The 14,786-nt window shown below is 35.3% G+C and overlaps 1 protein-coding gene across 5 annotated transcripts in view; it reads right to left on the bottom strand.

The window, feature by feature from the left end:
* The window catches only part of LOC125271957 (VPS10 domain-containing receptor SorCS1), a 230,363-nt gene that overhangs the window by 13,924 nt on the left and 201,653 nt on the right, over positions 1 to 14,786 (bottom strand). For all 5 annotated transcript variants that reach the window (XR_007185740.1, XR_007185739.1, XM_048196350.1 and 2 more), the window contains 6 exons: positions 13,711 to 13,824; positions 10,940 to 11,111; positions 7,689 to 7,875; positions 3,291 to 3,424; positions 3,010 to 3,133; positions 1,671 to 1,783 (listed from right to left, as the gene is read on the bottom strand). Coding sequence is in view for 3 of the 5 variants with exons in the window: in XM_048196350.1 (XP_048052307.1) it covers positions 1,671 to 1,783; positions 3,010 to 3,133; positions 3,291 to 3,424; positions 7,689 to 7,875; positions 10,940 to 11,111; positions 13,711 to 13,824 (844 nt within the window). In the remaining 2 variants the exon portion in view is untranslated. The remainder of the gene's footprint in view (positions 1 to 1,670; positions 1,784 to 3,009; positions 3,134 to 3,290; positions 3,425 to 7,688; positions 7,876 to 10,939; positions 11,112 to 13,710; positions 13,825 to 14,786) is intronic.

The raw sequence follows: 14,786 nt of genomic DNA, 5'->3' as shown, positions 1-14,786 counted from the left end.
CCCTTTCAGACAGAATATAAATATATATAAAATCCTCCCTGGTTCATATTACAAGGTCACAACGTCCACCGCGTTCCAGTCCATATGCCCAGCGCAAAACTCATTACACACATTACCAATAAACAACTGGAGCAGAACATGCATATGGCTCACATGAGAACTGTTATTCTCAAGTGTCATTTCCCATAAACATCCAATGTTCAGTTATAACGGCCTCTTGAAAATGCCACGGGGTAAGCGAGGGAGAACACTGATGATTGTTTCGGTCTGTCGTGCCATATGTTTGAATATTTGTGAAGTTTTTCCAGTCACGGTGATTTTTCCCATCATCAGTGAAGGCGAATCTAGAAGCCGATTTCACAACCAAAGTGTGTCAACTTGAGCTCTTCAAGCAAAGTGTGGAGCGTGAAAACCCACCAAATATCCTGACTACATTTATATTCTTACACTTTTTATATCTGGAATTCATATTTTTCAACAAGCCTAAACAGCACTTTAAATTGAGATTGTCTAAAGGTTCTTGGCAGTGGTGGACAAAGTACACAAGTCAAGTACTTAAGTAAAAGTACAGGTAACCTTAAAAAAATACTGAAATAAAAATAGAAGTACTCATTTTCAGTTTTACTTAAGTAAAAGTACATAATGATAGTACTTGATAATGATAGAACTTGACAAAATAACTTTTAATGTACTTAAGTAATGAAATGAATTGTTCAGTGTTATTTATGAACCAATTCAACAGGTTCATTGCAAAAAATAGCTCTTGGAGGCGTCTTGGAGGGGGTGGCAATTTCTTCAGTTTGAAATAATGAGGAATGATAGGCCTATATTTTTTTTAAAGCAATGTAGTGAAGTAAAAAGTAAAAAATTACGCTTCGTAATGTAGTGAAGTAAAACTCAAAGCTTCCCATAATAAAGAAAAAAATACTCTGATACTTGTAAATTTTACTTAAGTACAGTAACTAAGTAAAACTACTGTGTTACTGGCCACCACTGTTTTTTGGTGGTAATGTCATGACTAATGCAATGTCTATGAAACTGAACTCTGTGTAAAGATTTTATGCTTACATTTGCCAAATGATGCCAAAAACAACTTTAAAAACATCTCCTGAAATGTCAGTTTCATCATAAGATGCCACCACATTTCTGAGAAACACATCCATTAGTGGTTTATCCATACAGGAGATTCCTAGAAGACCTTGATAATTGTTTGATTTTTCTGTTCATGATAGATATGAATCATCTTATACCCTGTATCCCAAAGCTGCGCCAGATCAGATTATAATTATATTCTTGCACACACTCACTTGAACTGCATGCAAAAAGCACTGAAAGACATTAAGTAAGAAACAGTTCATGAGAAAATGAGTAAGATCAATTTCTTTCCTATATCCAAATGTTTACTCGAGCATTCATATTAATAAATAGGCTTTCCTCCAAGGAAAAGTAAGAAACAAATAAATATGTATCAGTTAAAATACACTCATATAGATGACCTCCAAGCAAACAGACATGGACAATTTCAGTTTCAGGGCTGCTTGTTTATGTTGTTTATTGAATATACAATAAAGTATTATAGACTTTTTTTTAATGCCACTGAACAGAGGACCAGTTTTTTGCTGCATGAATAGTGAGCATTTTTTGTAAAATGGTATATAGTTTGAACTCACCTGCACCATAGAGGCTTTAATGACTCGACTCACATCAAGTCTCCATTCGGCCACATCAGGGTTGTGATCATCCAGATTTGATGAAAATGCAAGAAGATGAGATCTGAAGTATTCTGTAATTGGGACAATGCAAAAAGTCTTATATTTTTATAATTATTAGTATTTTTTTTTATCACAAATCCTTTTGGAGAGGCTTGTGCTGCAGCATTTGTTTCCAACACTATAATTCACTATATTCACTATATGATATAGTGCTTAAAATTGTGAGCACAGTTCATTTCAACTTCACTTTTCTATTACGCAAATCTGAGGATATCCAATGAGAAAATGGTGTAACAATGCTGACATGGAAGCAGATGAGGATTATGTTGAAGAAAACCCAAATGCAGTTTATTTACATAAGTGATGATCCAAAACGTGAAACATAAACCATGAATTAAATCCACAACATGAAACCAAACAAACATGAACTATAAACTGACTTGAAAACATGGAAACAGAATAACATAATTACTCAACAAGACACGAATGAGGCTTAAATACATGATTCATGGGAACGCATAACTATGACAACCAATAGGAACATGACACATGAAACAATTGAACCAATGAAAACAAGGCACATGAAACAATGGAATCAATCAGAAACTGACACAAAAGACTAGGGAAGCACAAGACATGATCACGAGGGCAAGGAAGTCACCTAACAAGAAACCAGGTATAAAACTTAAAAATAAAAGACATGAAACATGAACTTGAAACAAAACCACAAAACAGTAGGACAGGACTTTTTTTATCCATCAGGAATTAATTGCATTGTGAAAAATGTTTAGTGATCTCTACATGATGGGCATGGTTAAAATTTAAGAGATCTTGGTGATTTATTTATTTTTTTTCTCTTTGGAATGATATTCACCGATGTTCACCACTGAATTTTTGAAATAATTTTGATTTTATGTTGACTTTACTTCAAATTTTATAATAACGCAATATTGTTGAGGTGCTGTTAATGATTTATTTATCATTTTTTTAACACTGCCATGTATAATTAATTAAAATAGTTAGTGTTGCATTTTTTATTAAACATATCACAAATATACTGTATATTCACAGAGCAAAAATATTTTTTAAGAAAGCTTATTGCTTACATATGAAGCTATATTCAATACCCGCCAGTCTGTAGGTCAGATATTTTAGTGTACTTATCATTTAGATGTTTTTTACTTAGATTTCTTATCTAATATTTATATATTATTTTATTTCAGTAACAACATTTTTTTTGTTTTGTTTCAGTTAACAAGAACAACACTGCTCTGTTTACTCGATATGTAAAACTCACCATGAACAGCGATGGTTTTCCTGTCTTGCAGGATGTTATTCCCAGCGGACACCTGTACAGTGACAATGCTGATTCCCTCTCGAGAGAACGTGAACGCCACACTCCCCTCCAGCGTGATCACGGGCTGTGAATACAGCGTGAAAGAGACTCTCAAGAGGATGCTCTGTCAGTGTAGCTGCAGTGAAGATGCCAACTTTATTTATATGGCACCCGGTGAGGCAAAAACACACACAGACTGAGTCATGCACAGGTGTCCAGTGAGTGACACATGGAGACTTTACCTCTGAATTGTTCCCAAACCACCAGATATAGGTGACTGTTCCCACTTGGCTTGGCCAGAGAACCACTGTGAGATTGACTTCTTTGTTTTTCACAGCGACAAAAGGGGCGGAGAGATGAACAGACTCCAGCTGACCTGCTCCGAGAGAGAAAGAAAAAAGTGGGGTTGGTCCAGCAGACTTCAACAGTTTTCACAAGTTCTCAAGTCTTGTTCACTTCGTCATATTCAAACCTGCTGTGTTAAAGAAAGACGAGAGAAACAGTTTTTGTTTCAGTGACAAAATTGTTAACACTTTATTTCAATAGTCCACTAATTTTCAATATTCTACTAACTACTAGTCATTAGAGTATTAGTAGATAACTACTAACTATAAGTAACTATACAACTACATGCCAACTACCAGTCATTAGAGCATTAGTAGACTACTACTATGAGTAACTGTGCAACTACATGCCAACTACCAGTCATTAGAGTATTAGTAGACTACTACTATGAGTAACTTTGCAACTACATGCCAACTACCAGTCATTAGAGCATTAGTAGACTACTACTATGAGTAACTGTGCAACTACATGTCAACTACCAGTCATTAGAGTATTAGTAGACTACTACTATGAGTAACTTTGCAACTACATGTCAACTACCAGTCATTAGAGCATTAGTAGACTACTACTATGAGTAACTTTGCAACTACATGCCAACTACCAGTCATTAGAGCATTAGTAGACTACTACTATGAGTAACTGTGCAACTACATGTCAACTACCAGTCATTAGAGTATTAGTAGACTACTACTATGAGTAACTTTGCAACTACATGTCAACTACCAGTCATTAGAGCATTAGTAATCTACTACTATGAGTAACTGTGCAACTACATGCCAACTACCAGTCATTAGAGTATTAGTAGACTACTACTATGAGTAACTTTGCAACTACATGCCAACTACCAGTCATTAGAGCATTAGTAGACTACTACTATGAGTAACTGTGCAACTACATGTCAACTACCAGTCATTAGAGTATTAGTAGACTACTACTATGAGTAACTGTGCAACTACATGTCAACTACCAATCATTAGAGAAGTAGCAGACTGCTACTAACTATAAGTACATTTTTGCAACTACATGTCAACTGCCAGTCATTGGAGTATTAATAGACTACTACTAACTATAAGTAACTTTACAACTACATGCCAACTACCAGTCATTAGAGTATTAGAAGACTAGTTATTAGAGTATTAATAAACTACTACTAACTATAAGTAACTTTACAACTACATGTCAACTGCCAGTCATTGGAGTATTAATAGACTACTACTAACTATAAATAACTTTACAACTACATGCCAACTACCAGTCATTAGAGTATTAGAAGACTACTACTAACTATAAGTAACTTTACAACTACATGCCAACTACCAGTCATTAGAGTATTAGTAGACTGCTGACTATAATTAACTTTGCAACTACATGCCAACTACCAGTCATTAGAGTATTAGTAGACTACTACTATGTGTAACTTTGCAACTACATGCCAACTACCAGTCATCAGAGTATTAGTAGACTACTACTAACTATAAGTACATTTGTAACTACATGCCAACTACCAGTTACTGGAGTATTAGTAAACTACTACTAGCTATAAAAACCTTTGCAACTACATGTCATCTACCAGTTATTGGAGTATTAGTAGACTACTACTAACTAAAAAAACCTTTGCAACTACATGTCATCTACCAGTTATTGGAGTATTAGTAGACTACTACTAACTATAAGTACCATTGCAACTACATGCCAACTACCAGTCATCAGACTACTACTACTAACTATAAGTACCTTTTCAACTACATGTCATCTACCAGTTACTGGAGTATTAGTAGACTACTACTAGCTATAAATACCTTTGCAACAACATGTCAACTACTAGTCATCAGAGTATTAATAGACTACTACTAACTATAAGTAACTTCACAAGTACATTTCAACTTATTCTACTAATCCTAACCTGAAATTAACAGTCTACTAACACTCTAATGAGAGTTGGTTGTCATGTAGTTGCAAAGTTACTTATCGTTACTTATTGAAATAATGTTGTAACCCAAAACTCATAATACATTTGGAGGGATTTTTTTCACAGTACTTTTTTTTTTTTTTGCAAAAAATATATACATTTTTGCATAAATTGCTGACAAATATCATCCATAAACAGAAAAAAAAAAAAAAAACTTATTTGTTTCATAATATTCTGACATTAAAGACATTTGTAATGTTACAAAAGATTTCTATCATAAATAAATTATGTTCTTTTGAACTTTCTATTCATCAAAGAATCCTAAAAAAAAAAAAAAATCATAGTTTTCATAAGAATATTGAGCAGCACAACTACATTGATGATAATACAAAAATGTTTCTTGAGCACCAAATCAGCATGCCACTGAAGACTGGAGTAATGTCTGCTGATATTTCAGCTTGGTTTTGCCATCACACTTGGTTTTGCTATTACTTCACATTATTACTCTTTTACTGTATTTATGATACAAGTAAATGCAGTCTTGGTGAGCATTAGAGACTTCTTTTAAAAACATAAAAAAAAAAAAAAAAAACCTGCATACTTTTAAACAGTAGTGTATATATTCTCATAGAATTATATGTGGCTATGTTATGGTGGAATGTGGTTCTTGTTTCAAAACCACAGAGTTATATTATATAAGATGAATAAAAAAAAGAGGCAAAATAATATGCCTAAATAAAGTTAAAACACAAACTAAACATCCTCCTAATGATTCTACCATATATTCATTCATTCACAAATACTTCTCTAAGGGACACAGAGCCATCTGTGTGTGAATTTCAGCTCATGCACCAAGGGCCCTATTTGCTTTGCCTGGCACAACAGGATTGACAGATTGGAAGCGTTCCGTCTCCCTGATCAATATGTCAGTGTGGAGGCATCTGTCTGCCTGAATGTAGCAGGGGGTGGCAAGTTCACATGAGGAGGTGGACATGAGGGAAAAGGGTGGAAATTTGAATGAAAATGCTCAGATAATTGCTGATATGCGATGAGCTTCCTATAGCACAAAGACGGACTAAATAAAAAAAAATAAATAAATAAATAAATAAATACAAGAACTCAGGCCATCTGTTCTTAGAATGTGTTAAAATAACGTCATCCAACATTAGTACAAGACTTTGTACAATTAATTAATTCGGTAACACTTTATTTTGATAGTCCACTTTAGACATTCTACTAACTATAGTAACTTTGCAACTATGTCAACTACTGGTCATTAAAGTATTAGTAGATTGTCTGCTTAATATCTGCTAACACTTTATATTGATGCTCCCCAACAGACTTTCTACTCACTAGAAGTAATTTTGCAAAAACATGTCAACTTTTTCTACTAACGCTAACCCTAACATCCTACTAATACTCTAATGAGAGTTAGTTTATGTGTAGTTGCAAATTAATGAGAGTTGGTTGACATGTAGTTGCAAAGTTACATATAGTTAGAAGAATGTCTAAAGTGGACTATCGAAATAAAGTGTAACCATTCATTTATTTATTTTTATGAATTACTACTCATAATGTGTACTAAGCATGTCATATGAAGTCTCAGCTTTAATTACAACATAACAGTAAATTGCAGGCTGTATGTGTTTGATTCACTTAAAAACAATCATACATAAGAGTCATTTGTTTGGAAATCAGACTACACTGTCTGTGCTGTATGGCTTTAATTTATTGAAAAAAAAAAAAAAACCTGACTCATAGAGATTTATTTGAGAATCGGACTATACAGGTTGTGATGTATGTTTTTGATTCACTAAACAGAATCGACTTATTAGAGTCAATTGTTAGGGAATCAGACTAAACTAGGCACACTGTCCTACTACTTCCACTGAGATTCAGAACGAAACAAATCCAGTGACTAGTTTTTCCTCAGAAGTGACATTGTAGCCTATACAATATTGTATATTGTGTAAAAATATATCTGTCATACTGAAAAGAATGAAGTTTTTAGTTTTAAAATGAAATTTTAAAGTTTTACAGCTGCTAATTGTAAAAGTTACACTAAGTAAAGTTCATCAGACCTGCATGATATTTCGCGTCCTCAGGACCTTCATCATAAACTGAAGTTTCTGTCGGCAATTACCAAGAGGGATGATTTCAGTCTGGTGGTCCAGTTAGAGACTATGAGCTTGAAATCTAGATCACTTAATGTGGAGTGCAATACGACCAAGACCAAATGAGATTTTTCTGGTCAATAAAGCATAAATGAGTTCAGAGTGCTCAGACCTAGTAGGTCTTTAAAATACATTAGGGATATAAAAGTAGAAAACGATATGGCTGTCTGTATTATGCATATTGTTACTCGCCCTCCCACGTCTTGGCTTACATGTAATGTGTAGGAAGAGGAGCACAGTTTCAGAGCCCAGACTGTTCTCCGCCGTGGCTGACACTCGGTAGATTCCCACGTTCTTGTAGATGTGTTTAATGCCATCTTCGATAGAGCTCACGTTGGAGTAGGTGAAGGCGTTTCCGTCGCCGAAATCCACTGTGATGCTGGTTTTCGATCCATCACCCTGGGGAAAAAAGGTAATAACATGAAACATCATTGAGTCTGACTGGAAAAAAAAAGAAAAAAAAAAGGCTGGTCTAGCTGGTGAATCTCAACAAATGTTCTTTAGTTAGAGTACTTTCTGTAATATCGAAGATTTTTTTTTTTCCCTGACTGTTTCTGACTACGATACTGCCAAAGCTCTGTGTACGATTCATTCAGCTGTCAGTTCATCTGCTTTGGAAAGCATCTTGTCTGCCCAGAGCGGAGATCTGCCATGGGAAAACATTGCTCTTGTGCAGGCAAAACGCTCTCTAAGGAGCTCTCAAAATCTTAAAATGCCCAGTTTATAGTGAGGATGAGGGTTATCTCTGTTCTTTGTGAGTTAGCAGTAGTTTCAGTAGATTCAATGTAACCTCACAAGTCAATTCCCCGCCAGCGTTTTTGAAAAAAAATTGCCAGCCACCGCCAGCATTTTTGATAATTTTCAAAAAATTGTCATGGCCCCCAGAATATTTTGTTGTATGAATATCTGAACATGCAATATATCAATACAAAATACAAAAGAAAAGAGCCTCTACTTTTAGGCCACATTTACACTAGTGCGTTTTCTATGGTTACCCCTGTCGTTTACACTACGCCGGTGTTTTCGAACCTCGGGGTTGCTTTCCAGTATAAACGGATCCAGTATAAACAATAACATGAGACTGAACTGCAATCTTTGCCGGCTTAGTTGTAATTTTTAGCAGCCATTGTGCAGTTAAACTCTGCATTTTTTTAATACTGCAGCTGCCTACATGCACAAGAGGCAACTGTTTACACTTGTACGCACATGCCCAGTGTGCATGACCGGTCATGTGACATGCGTTTTCGGTCGTGTAGTGTAGACAGAGATTGTTTCTGAAAACGCTGTTTTAAAACAAAAAAGCTCTAGTGTAAACGGGGATCTAAACAAAAAAATCTGTTTTATTCTAGCTTCAAGCATTCTTTTTTATTAAAGGTGCCCTAGATTATGTTTTTAAAAGATGTAATATAAGTCTAAGGTGTCCCCTGAATTTGTCTGTGAAGTTTCAGATCAAAATACCCCATAGATTTTTTTTTATTAATTTTTTTAACTGCCTATTTTGGGGCATCATTATAAACGCGTCAATTTTATGCTGCGGCCCCTTTAAATCCCGTGCTCTCCGCCCACAGAGCTCGCGCTTGCCTTGAACAGTGCCTTAACAAAGTTTACACAGCTAATATAACCCTCAAAATGGATCTTTACAAAGTGTTCGTCATGCATGCGTCGGATTATGTGAGTATTGTATACTGTTATATTGTTTACTTCTGATTTTGAATGAGTTTGATGGTGCTCCGTGGCTAACGGCTAATGCTACTCTGTTGGAGAGATTTATAAAGAATGAAGTTGTGTTTATGCATTAAACAGACTGCAAGTGTTTAAAAATGAAAATAACGACGGCTCTTGTCTCCGTGAATACAGTAATAACCGATGGTAACTTTAACCACATTTAACAGTACATTAGCAACATGCTAACGAAACATTTAGAAAGACAGTTTACAAATATCACTAAAAATATCATGTTATCATGGATCATGTCAGTTATTATTGCTCCATGTGCCATTTTCTTTCTTATTGTTCTTGCTTGCTTACCTAGTCTGATGATTTGGTTGTGCACAGATCCAGACGTTATTACTGGCTGCCCTTGTCTAATGCCTTTTATAATGCTGGAAACGTGGGCTGGCATATGCAAATATTGGGGGCGTACACCCCGACTGTTACGTAACAGTCGGTGTTATGTTGAGATTTGCCTGTTCTTCGGAGGTCTTTTAAACAAATGAGATTTATATAAAAAGGAGGAAACAATGGAGTTTGAGACTCACTGTATGTCATTTCCATGTACTGAACTCTTGTTATTTAACAATGCCAAGATAAATTCAATTTTTCATTCGAGGGCACCTTTAAGACTTGAATGTAGGTAAGTTTCATAAAAAAAGCTAAATTTGGAGCAAAAAGCTGAAAAAAAAAAAAAATGCATTTTTAACAAACACTACATCTGGATCATATTCAGTATGATTATCAGACCATAGATGCAGTAGATCATATCCATCAACACCCCCAAAGCTTCACAATCCTATACCATTTCCTGGATTAGCATTTCCCTCGGTAACATTAGGCAGTTTTCATTTATATGCTGTTTATTGTTGATGATCGCATTATTTTTCATATGCATCTGCTTACATGCTTTATGAGATCACTCATTTCTGCGTCTCCCTCATCTGTGTTTTCATTCAGGACATTCTGTACTCGTTCAGAAGATGCGTAATAGCACCCCTGAGTGTATAACAGTGAAAACATGGAAACCCGGAAAATTCTGTGTTTGGCGGGGAAAGAGTTAAATGGTTTAATTGGAGTAAATACACTACCGTTCAAAAGTTTGGGGCCAGTAAAAAAAAAAGCATTTAAACTGATCAAAAGTGACAGTGAATACATTTACAATATTACAAAAGATTTCTATTTCAAATAGTATTTAAATGCTGTTCTTCTGAACTTTCTATTTATCAAAGAATCCTGAAAAAAGTATCATGGTTTCCACAAAAACGATTTTTTTCAGGGGTATGCGTATAGTGAATATCCAAGAGAGTTGTGTGACGCAGAATAAACTAGAAATAGTCTTTTGAATAAAAAAAAGAACCATAGCATTCATTCCAACTTAATTTTAACACAAGACGACAACATTTTCAAAACAATCACCATTCACGTGGATTTAGTCGAAAACGCTGTATTATAAATGCCAGGCCAGTAGTTGGCGATGTCACTTTGTAAAGACAAACTATGTGCCTATAGACTGAACACATGACACTAATGAGCATCACATCACTGCTTTCACAAATTTGCATTTTTGTAGTTTAGTTTTCCGTTTTTAGTACATCGTTGTTGTGTAAATGCATCAACGTGACAGTTTTCAACATGTTTTAAAATATTTCTTGAGCAGACAATTAGATTGATTCCTGAAAGATCATGTAACACTAAAGACTGAAGTAATGTTGCTGAAAAGCAGTGCAGGGAAGACTGAATCTGTCTGTACCTCCTCAAGGAACACGAGAAAGGTGACGTTGTTGGCCAGAGATGCCGTTAGCTTCCCTTCGCTGGTCACTAAGTGGAGGCCGCGAGGGGCCTGGCTAGGGCACAGCTGCCTACGAGCCGTGTACTGCTCCATCACCCCACCGGTGCAGTTGTTAGACACCACCTTTCTGTACCTGCACACATGCAGATGCATAAAACACATTCACATTAAAACCCATTCTCAAAATGATCCGTTGACAGCACTGAAATTAGTGTGCTTATCTGTATCAGTGAAAACATACACAATATGTCTAATGAGTCACACATCAAAATCATGTGAGAATACAGATGGTGGATATTTTAATTGAAAATCTCTCTCTGTCTCTCTCTCTCTCTCTCTCACACACACACACACGAACATATGTTTTCTTAGTTATCTAAATGGGGACATTGCATAGACTTCTGTTGTTTTATACTAAGCTAGTTATAAATTCTATAATCTAACCCTAACCCACATCTTAATCCATAACCACCTAACAGAAAACGTTCTGCATTTTTAAAATAAAAAAAAGAAAAGAACTTTATTTTTAACACAAAGAAAAAAAAAGCTGGGAGCTGAACGAGGCCGCTGGAGCGATTGCGCAACACACGCCGCAAGCAGCGACACTTTTATTATGCCACAGTCGCCGGCGCTGCTTCCGCTTTTCCGGTCATGAGTATGAGGTAACACAGCACTGTTTATCATATTAGATACATTTGAGTGTGTTGAAAATGATGTTATAATGTTACTCTGTGTGTTCGCCCGGCGGCTGCTGTGAGACACTGTTAAACACTGCAGTAAGATAGATCGATATTAGAAAATCATGTTAAATTATGGATGGCTTGTGTTGTTAAATGGCATGCAATTCATTTTAACACATATTGTATGATGGAGAAAATGCTGTATTACTGTTACTAAAAATAAAGCTGCATCTGATTATGCTATGTTAGCTACTTCACAAAATAGTGTTTTTCTCTGAGGCATGGTAAAGCATGGTACTCGCAAAAAATCAAGAAAATTAGATTTAAACAATAAGACTAAACATGTTGAGCTATATAACAATAATTAGTTTTCTGTCTATAAATATATCAAAACAGTTGTTCCCTTAAAACATGGTAATATTAAATCGTCTTTGGTGTTTCCATGGTTTCTACAAAATAAAACCGGAAACCGAGGGTAACGCAGGCATGACGCAATTGACAGGTGACTCCTCACACGTCCCGGAGCCTTGGTTAAAATTGCAATTTTCTCACGATTTACAAATAGTTGGAAACATTTGGGATATTGTAAGTGTAATTTCACTGCAAAAATCTTACATATTGCACCTTTAAGTAGGTACAAACATACAAAATATCTACTATAAATTCACAAAGCTAAGCTCTACATCAATGATAAACAATTTATGAGGTGATGAAAAAGTTGGTAATACACTTTTTTATGTTAAAAAAAAAAGAATCAAAGTTAATTGAAGAATGATTAGAACTTTCAGTGCATCACGTGATCAACTGCTCAATTCAAATGTGCTTTTTGCGCTTTGGCTGGAGCTGAGCCAGAGACGTATGTGCTCAGCGCTTGTCATATATCACAACTATTCAGTGTTTTCAACCACATAATGTTTATTTTAGGTTTCAGACATTTAAATACACTAGCAGAACAATACATGTATAGCTTGTAAAATACAAGTGGCAATAGTAATCCTTTAAAATATAAATTGACGACACGTTTTATTTATATCAGATACACATTGTGTAGGTAACTATAAAGTTTACTCTATTCTTCTCCCACTTACTGGCCACATACTTTCATGTACTTCCAGAGAAGTGGATGAATTTACTGTTGTAAATCCGACACATACGATTCTCTGAATTGTGGTGCAAACTACCATGGAGGCACCCATCGCGCATTTTATATCAATTAACATTATAAAGGGTTTTAAATGACAAAACACATTCACTTACACGTATTTGAGAATCGGAATATCAGGTAGCCGATGACATAGCTAAAATGTTTGTAAATATTTTGGAAAAAGAAGGAAAAAGGAACTAAAAGCGATACATCTGTCATACATATGGTGTGTCACGTAACAAGCATGACGTTCCGGCCTTAAAAAAAAAAAAAACCTCACTTTGGGGGGTCAGCTAGAAATTTTAAACTTACATGTAAAAGGGTTAAATAAATATGTTAAGTCACCATGAAATCAAAATGGACAATTCTTTTTTTTTTATGGAATATTGCAGTATTTATTATAAATTATCTGTGTGCATCTTTTTTTTTCCATGTTCATGTGCCCTCATAATCAAATCTTTCCTCCCTCTTGCAGCGACATATCTTCTCTTCAATAAATAAAGTGTTTACTGACGTGGAGGCGGGGCAACCTGTCACTCACATGAGATCCACCAATAGCAAACCACAACCATCCAATCAATTCCCCATGAACAAAATCAAGTCCTGCCCTATATCTTTTCCCCCTTGTTCAAGAAGCCGTTTCACTCGGATATATGTCACAATAGAGTAGAAAAGACTATCACAACTTCCATTTCATGCCCCCAACTGATCATTTTTATTCTCCTAGATACAACACAAGTGACATCTGATTAGAAAAACTGCTCAAATTAAATTACATAAAAACAAATCAGACATATTCCTGGAACAACATTACCATCAACCAGTCATTGTTGATCCAGGAACATGTTCAGCATGCACAGTATAAATCACTTTAAATGGTGAGATGCATGAGTCACACAAGATCTCACCCAGTGCTGTTGAGGAATGTGTGTTCTGTTGTACAGGTCCGGGACATGGAGGAGGGGGGGAACCAGAATGCTGGAGTACATTTCCCATCAGTCCTTCTCTCGAAACCATAATCACTGTAAATAAATAAATAAACAATGGTAAGAATAATTTCTAGGATCATTGACTTCTAAATTACCAATAAGTAATTTTAACACACTTTTATTCAAAATAACTAGCAGTACAATTAGCACTGTAATATCCATTGAAGGAACCCAAGTTCAAGTGCTTTGATCACTAGGACTCAATTGTGATAATTCATGGATCGCTCATTGCAGAGCTTGAACCTACAACCTTTCAGTCACTAACCCAGATATCAAACCGTCAAGCTGAAATCACACTGGCTGAATAAGGCGTTTCTCTCATTCATCATTACTGGAGGACATTTGTCTTTCATAACTCACAGACTAATAAAAAATTTCTTGCTCAAAGATAGTATATAATGAGAAAGACTTCATAATCATAATCATAATATTGAATTTAATACAAGAAGTCAAAATGCCATAATCACCCGCTATGATTAATATGATTGAATACTTCTCACCATTATGTGGAACCAGTTATATTAGCTGTCAGGAATAATATATATTTAAAAAAAAAAAAATTAAAGTAGTAGGCCTACCTACATTATAATTATTGAAATGGACTAAGAAAAGACAATTTAAATAACTAGACATTTTAAACATGATAATAATGTTCATTACATGCTTTAAAGGATTAGTTCACTTTCAAATAAAATTTTCCTGATAATGTACTCATCCCCATGTCAGCCAAGATGTCCATGTCCTTTCTTCAGTCGAAAAGAAATTAAGCTTTTTGATGAAAACATTCCAGGATTATTCTCCATATAGTGGACTTCAATGGCCTCCAAACGGTTGAAGGTCAAAATGACAGTTTCAGTGCAGCTTCAAATGGCTTTAAATGATACCAGACGAGGAATAAGGGTCTTATCTAGCAAAACGATAGGTCATTTTCGAAAACCACACTTTTGTACTCTTCAAAAAGCTTACGCTGTATGTCCTACGCCTTCCCTATTCTA

Source organism: Megalobrama amblycephala, linkage group LG7 (assembly GCF_018812025.1).
Source record: "Megalobrama amblycephala isolate DHTTF-2021 linkage group LG7, ASM1881202v1, whole genome shotgun sequence".
NCBI lineage: Eukaryota > Metazoa > Chordata > Actinopteri > Cypriniformes > Xenocyprididae > Megalobrama > Megalobrama amblycephala.
This window is presented reverse-complemented; position numbering and strand designations above follow the sequence as displayed.